Genomic DNA, 7372 nt, shown 5'->3' on the forward strand with positions numbered 1-7372 from the left:
GCTCCCGTGGGGTTGTGCATCATGAGTATGCACCACAACGCCAAACCATCACAAAGGGATACTACCAGGAGGTCCTTTGTCGCCTTCGTGATGCTGCGCGGCGCAAACGACTGGATCTGTGGGCAGCAAAAACTTGGCAGCTCCATCATGATAACACACCCGCCCATTCTGCGCATCTGATTCAGACTTTTGTTGCCAAACACAACATCCCTGTGGTTTGTCAGGCTCCCTACTCCCCCAACATGGCTGAAAATGCCGCTGAAAGGAACCTGATTTGAGTCAGGAGAAGACATCACGCGGAATGCGATGGCCCGGCTGATCACCATTCCAAAAGACGCGTTCCAGAAGTGTTTCCAACAATGGCGGAAGCGCTGGGAGAAGTGTGCGCATTACCAAGGAGACTACTTTGAAGGGGATTAGGGTTTTGTACCTCCAAATCAGTAAATGTATTTCTGCCGACCAAAGTTTCGATACTTTTTGAACACGCCACGTATGTCACAAATGGAAAATATAATTTGATTTGAAACTTTCACAGACAGTATATGAGGATCAAGTTAGAGTATGANGATCACTTTTGAAGTAATGCACCATACTTTTAGAAACTCAGTTTTAATTTTACAACTTTGCTATTCATACAGTGGGTATTTACAGTCTTCAGGAATGAAATGCTTCTTTTTAATGTAGTTTCTGTCAGCTGCATTATGCCATATCAGAACAAGGACATATATGCCCGCATGGTAAAATACAGGACCAGCATTATTGAGCCCCTTTTTGGTGATGCTACAGGGGAGTCATCGCCCTCAAATTTTGTCCCATGAATGCTTTCAGTTTACTGATTGGGTGGTAATATGGCAGTGCCAGATTAGGACTGTATTCTGGGTGTGGCAACACTGTTCACCTCAAGTTTTTGATCACCTTCATGGTTTGCACTCTGATGTGTGTCCTAGCATTGCCATGCAGCAGCAGAATGTCCGAAATCTGCCAGTGTGTTCAAACAATGAAGCTTTCTCAGTGCATTCGTGTATGCTTCAGAATTACTGGTGGTTCGTCTTCTCACGATGGCCACAAGCAGAAGTTCTTCTGAGTCCCAGAAAATTTGTTGCCATGCTCTTTCCTGCCAAAGGCACAACTTTGAATTTCTTCTTCCTCAGAGAATTCACATGATACCATTCCATTGATTTTGTCTTTGTTTTGGGTTCAGAATGGTGCAGCCATATTTTGTCTCCTATCATGAGGTGTGAAAGAAATTCACCTCCATCATACCCATGCCATGCCAGGCCAGAACGTCTGCACAAATGGCATTCTGAATGTGTTTGCGTGCATCTCTTAGTTGCTGTGGGACCCACCCTCCATATACCTTTGCAGATCGCAACTGCTCAATATTCTACATTCACTTGCTTCTCCATTGTCCTGTCAGAGTGACAGCTGTTTCACATTTATGCTTCAGTTTCATCCTCTCAGTGTTGGAGTCTGTGCTCACTGTGGCCTGCCACTGCACGGCATATTGCAGATGTGCTCGGTACACCTGCAGTTGCTTGTGGAAGTTTGCCACTGTCTGGTTCTCACACACTAGGAACAGCATGTTTCTGATTAATGCCATGGACAGCAGCCATGTTTAATGAATGATACAGCTGGGCCACTTGTGAGTGAAGGGTGAACTAATTTTGAATGGAAGTGAAAGTAATGTGTCCGTTTACTGTGTGAATAGCAACACAGAATAATAAAAGAAGATTTTTTGAATTAAATATTGTGCATTACTTTCAGAGTTACTCCTTTGTAAAGAAGTATTTTAGGGCAATCAGTTGTGTCAGTGTGGAGGTGATGTCTTAACATTTCGGACAGGATGTCACTGACCAGCTGACTGCTGCGCTGTCTGGGCTGGGATGGATGACAGTTTTGTGTGTGAGTGTAGCGTGAGAACACAGCATTCATCACAGCCCCTGATGATGGAGACAGTGACCATCTCTGAAGCATCAGACACCAACTCCATGTTGGCATGGATGATTGCCCAAAAAGTCTTCATTGTATAAAATATTTCTGTATATGAAAATAAAATATTTTGCATGTACAGTGATTTATTGATTTTCATGCCAGAATATTTTTATGGTTACTGTGTTATTTTCCCTTTTTCCTAAGTGCCATACTTACATCGATCTACCACCATATGAAATTTCATGACTGCATTGAAATATGCTGATGTCTGTTCTGACCTCTTCAGTTTGATCATGTTTTGTTAATGAAAAATGTCACCATACAGAGGTTGCTAGTGAATGCTGATCATCCAGGCATTTGGTGCATATATAATTAAGACCTCAGGAAGTAGACAGTGTATCTCATTAATGTGGTTGTGAGGGAGGAAGTGTCCTCCATCAAAACCTTAAATGATGAGTAGTATTAAGTATTAGTTCATTGACGGTCTTTATGATTGAGAAATACTGAACAAATGCATGTGTTGCAGGAGAACCCATGCCAACATCCTGTTATAATATTCAGAAATGTAAAATTTGAAGATTTGGCAGCCTTGATAGATTTCATGTACCAGGGTGAAGTGAATGTTGTGCAAGATCAGCTAGCATCTTTTCTTACAACGGCTGAATTACTAGCGGTTCAAGGACTTTCTGATGGGAATGGAAAGGACCAGGGGTCTGATCAGCCAAAGGAGGTAAGAAACACCCAACAGTACATGTTGTCTTTTGTATAGCTATTCGTATACTTAAACGTTAATTTACTTAATATGTTAATAATATGTATAAATTGTGTTTGCAGGTTGAATTACCTGATTCTCCAATAATGCCGCCTGAACCAGAAGTTCAGCTTAGCAATAACACTCATGGCCAGAAACAAATGTCTTCTGGTAGTGGAAGTGTATCTTCACCTGTTTCCTTTTTCCCTGTGGACCAGCGGTCTGATTCTCCACCGAGCAGCAAGCGACGGAAATGGGGAAGTGGTGTGGGTGGGAGTGCAAAGAGTGGAAACAGTTCTGCAGTACCTAGTAGTGGAACAGTTGAGAAAGATGTGGAAAGAGAGAGGGAAACTGAAAGGAGACGGGTGTCTGCAGTACCTGCAAGTTCATCGGCACAGTCGACTTCAAAATCAAGTCCGGACCCTATTGAAATTATTCCAGTTGTACCAAACTTGAAATTAGAAATGCCAGACTATATGGAACAAGAACAGGATGCCTCTTCATGTAGTTACAGTGATTCAAACCAGGGTGGTGGAGGTGCAGGTGGCGGTGGACAGGGTTCAAGTCGAGATCCCTTGCCTCCCATGTCACAACTTCTTGCGCGTGGTGCATCAACGTCAGCAGATAACAAACCAGAACCAACAGAAATGTATAGCGCTAACTCAGGGGATTCAACCCTCCCACCCTCTGGAGAAAGTCTATCTGCTTCAGATATAAGTAAGAATAATGTGTTTTATGTTGCATGTGTAATACTGGCATGTCTTTTTAACCCTTCAGCATAGAATTATTCCACAGTTCCATTGTGCAGATGATCTATGGTTGAAGCGTTTGATATAGTGGCGAGTGGATATCAGTGTTATCCCTTCAGATTTTATCTTGTCCTTGATATATGTTAGGCAGTATAATGAATTTTGATCTTGTTTTCAGAAACATGTTATGCACTATAACAGTGTCCATATTAAATGTAACCCTGGTAGAACAAGTATGGCTTATAAAGTTAACTTCATTATATTGAGAGAAAATTTGTTGGCACTGTAAATTTCTTGATGTTAATGTATGAAAAACTCTTGGGGCTTTTTTGGCCCTTTCATCATGAGTGATTCTAAACTAGTGATAACTTCTTTTTAAAAACACTTTGGTGTTTCTGTAGTCATAGTTTTTCTCCTCAGGCTGTTCATAGTTGGCAGACTGTTGAGGCATTCTGTGCTCTCTTCTCAGGGAGAAGTCTGCATTGTAGAATTCAGTATTGTGTGTCTAAGTAGAGAATTTACCTGACCTTGAGGCAGAAGTGCTAAGCATACATGCAGGGAGCTATTGTGATATATATTTGAGAAAGCTTGGGCTGTGACTCCATAGAATGTTGCTTGGAGTAGGAAGTAGGAAGTATGAAGTATGTGGACATGAAACAAAGTTTGACATAATACAACTTGGAAGTTGGTACCTTGTCAGAAAGTGTAGTAAGTTGATGGTATGGATAGAGTTGTCGAACATTATTTTTTTTTATTTTGAAGAACACAAAGTACAATCAGCTGTTCTTTGTGATGGAAAACCAGTAGCACAGAAACACAGAGAATGAGGGTTTGGAGCCTGCACTCTTGAGTGGTGGTGCAAGATAATGGTTGAAGGGTTAATGATGGAGGAAAAAGCCACCATTTTGTTACATTCATAAACTTTCAGGCTGGTTTTTAAATCACTGCACTGTGCTCGGAATAGCATTAAAGTGATATTTTCCTGTAGTTTGTAAATTTTTGTGGAAACGTTAATGATAGTATACTCTTCATTTTATTCACATTAATTTGCTAAAATATCTTCTTGAAACCTTTGGAGTTTCACATTATTTCACATCACTTTTAGGAATTGTTTTGTCTGAAACTCTTTGAAATATATCGCAAAACACAGTGCCACCTTACAGTCTCGATACCAATGTGTTGTTTCCTGTCTAATATTTTCTCCCTTGTGACATGTTTTTTGTGGTTTTGCCTGCATTCTGTTAGAGGAATCTTCTTCACAAAACCCTTCCAGAAGCCACTGTAATATAGGATTTTTTGGTCTTCCAACACCAGGAGAAGCTGAACCTAGCTTGTGTGTCATAATCAGTTTTGACCAGTCCTGTCTGCAGCTGAAATGGTGTGAAGGTTGCATGTTGACATCGATAACATGCATCATGGATTGCAGAATTTAGTTAAGGCTTGGACGATTTAATGTACCACTTCATTCCCCCGTACCTTTCTGTAATACATGGTTGCAGCATTAGATCTTTGAGATCTGCACGTAGCATTGACAAGTTTTAATCTCTGTATAGTTAGGGAAAGTCGAAGCGGCCTCCGTGGTCTAGAGGTAACGTTCCCACCTCATGACTCGTGGTACGCGGGTTCAAACCCGGTGAAGGTCGTGGAATTTTTAAGGGCGGAAAAATTCAGGGAACAAGTCCTCCGGGAGGGACTTAAGCCGTGGGTCCCGTGTCGTAGCTTTATGGCACGTAAAAGAACCTCATATCTCCATAGGAGGTCACAGCCAAATTCAAGGACGTTTCCCGCCCAACAGTAGTCTGTAACGCCTCTGATAGATGGGGGAAGCATTATAGATACCGCCAAGCCAGTAGAGCCCGAACTCGCTGGCTCGGTCTGGACTGATGGGACACACCAATATTGGTAGGGTATAGAGACTGGTAGAATATCATAGAGGGAAGCACAGTGGACCAGTACTGGTCTAAGTGCATAGGGAAACCCACCCTCTCGAATAAGTAACTAATAACTAACTAGGGAAAGTCGAAATGAATGACACATCACACATGTTTTTACATTTTGTGGCCCTAATGCCATCAGTTTCTGCAGCAGCATTTTTATCCCCGAAGTACAATATTTTCCTCTGGGATGGGACATGTTGCAGTGAGGTAGAAGTTCACCAATTTTTCAGAGGATTGTACTGCCTTCATCTGTGTGGCTGATTTGTTTTCTTGTAGGCACCTTTCAAAAGTTTGCTTATCTGTCAGTCCCAACTTGAAAAGGTGTCCTTTTAGGTGGCAGTGTTCGATAAGTAATCCTACCACCGATCTTAGTTGATCTCTGTTTAATATCAACAGATCCTTTGTTCATCTGGCAGAGGGTCCTGCTATAAAACCATTATGGATTTCCAGTATTTTTTATGATATCAGTCCAGTCCCTGATCACTTTTTTGGAAACTCCAATTGAGATGCCGCAAGCTGGTTCAGGTCCTATGAAAGGCTGTTCAGATCCTGTTCTTGCCAGCTGATCTGCAGTTTTGTTCCCCTCATGACCTGGCACCCATATCAGGTGTACTCTGTTATGTCTCGCCTTTTGTATGAGGGATTGGTGGCAGCCAAACCAATTTTGAAGTGATATGGTGTGTACCAAGTGCTTTAATTGCAGCTTGACTGTCTGATAGGATATAGATGTTCCTGTTTCTGTAGTTCATATCTAAATTCTCAAAGTATATAGATGTTCCTGTTTCTATAGTTCCTATCTAAATTCTCAAAGTATATAGATGTTCCTGTTTCTATAGTTCGTATCTAAATTCTCAACTGTGCATGCCTTAACGGCATACCCCTCTGCCTGGAATACTGTTGTGTACTGACCGAGGCTGAAGGTATGCTTCAGCCTCGCTCCATCATAATACACCCCAGCTCCAGTGCCTTTATTTTTCTTGGAACCATCTGTATATCAGATTAGTCCCCCCTTTCTATTGAGTTGAAACCCCTCTTTCCATTCACTTCTATCAGGAAATCTGATCGTGAAGGGTCTATCATAAACATGTTTCAGTAACATTTTATTGGATCCCATCTGTAGGATGGGTTCTTTTTCCATGTCCCGAGTTTTGTATGCATGTCCAAAACCTTTAGATATAGGTCTCCATTGATCATTGCAACATAATTTGTATTTCCTAATTTGGCCTCTGCTTCCATCTGGAAATGCAGTGGAGGGAGTCCTAGTAGGATTTCCATTGCAGCTGTTCTCATTGCTCCCATTATTCTCAAGCAGGCTGTCCTTTGCAGTTTGCTAAGTTCTTCCTGACTTGTTTTGAATTTAGTGGTGGCATAGGTGATTATGGGTCTTACCACTGCAGTATATATCCAATATACCACCCTTGGTGTCAGTCCCCAAGTCTTCCCAAATGTGCCTTTGCAGAGGCAATATGTTCCTTGAAATATTGGTGATTTCTTCATGGCATCACATCCCTGAAGATAGTACTCTTAATAGTCAATGCTGAGAAGACCTTGAATTCAGCATATCACCCGTAAGTTCTTTTGTTTTCACAAAACCAGGGATGTATTTACATCAAGCCTTACACAGTAATTTTGAAGAAATCTATTATTGATGTCTCCAATAGTGATTTTTCTGAAATCTCTTGTGGTCCTTAGTTCAAGAGCCCTGTCATCACCCAAATATAATACAGTGTTACAGGTTAGAAATGCTGACTAATCCATTCTATTGTAACTGTATTTGGCGTTTGGTATTTTGTTTGTAGTATGATGTATGCTGTTCATAATAACAGGTGGCTTTGAGTTTTGTCACCTGTTTTGCATAGTTTTAATTTGTCTTCAGAGGATTGTATTAGGAGAGTACCTTAACTCTTTGACTGGTGCGGGCGTGTTTTAACGACAGGGCGATGCCAGCCGTTCCCTGGCGTTGGCGTGTTTTAGCGCTTTGAAAATCTCTTCCCTTATTTGCT

The 7372-nt window shown here is 41.5% G+C and overlaps 1 protein-coding gene across 34 annotated transcripts in view; it reads left to right on the forward strand.

The window, feature by feature from the left end:
• The window catches only part of LOC111867987 (protein abrupt), a 203956-nt gene that overhangs the window by 19746 nt on the left and 176838 nt on the right, over window positions 1-7372 (forward strand). For all 34 annotated transcript variants that reach the window (XR_004513390.1, XM_023858261.2, XM_023858262.2 and 31 more), the window contains exons 3-4: window positions 2459-2662; window positions 2767-3400. Coding sequence is in view for 33 of the 34 variants with exons in the window: in XM_023858261.2 (XP_023714029.1) it covers window positions 2459-2662; window positions 2767-3400 (838 nt within the window). In the remaining variant the exon portion in view is untranslated. The remainder of the gene's footprint in view (window positions 1-2458; window positions 2663-2766; window positions 3401-7372) is intronic.

The sequence above is a fragment of the Cryptotermes secundus genome, unplaced genomic scaffold, assembly GCF_002891405.2.
Source record: "Cryptotermes secundus unplaced genomic scaffold, Csec_1.0 scaffold508, whole genome shotgun sequence".
Classification (NCBI taxonomy): domain Eukaryota; kingdom Metazoa; phylum Arthropoda; class Insecta; order Blattodea; family Kalotermitidae; genus Cryptotermes; species Cryptotermes secundus.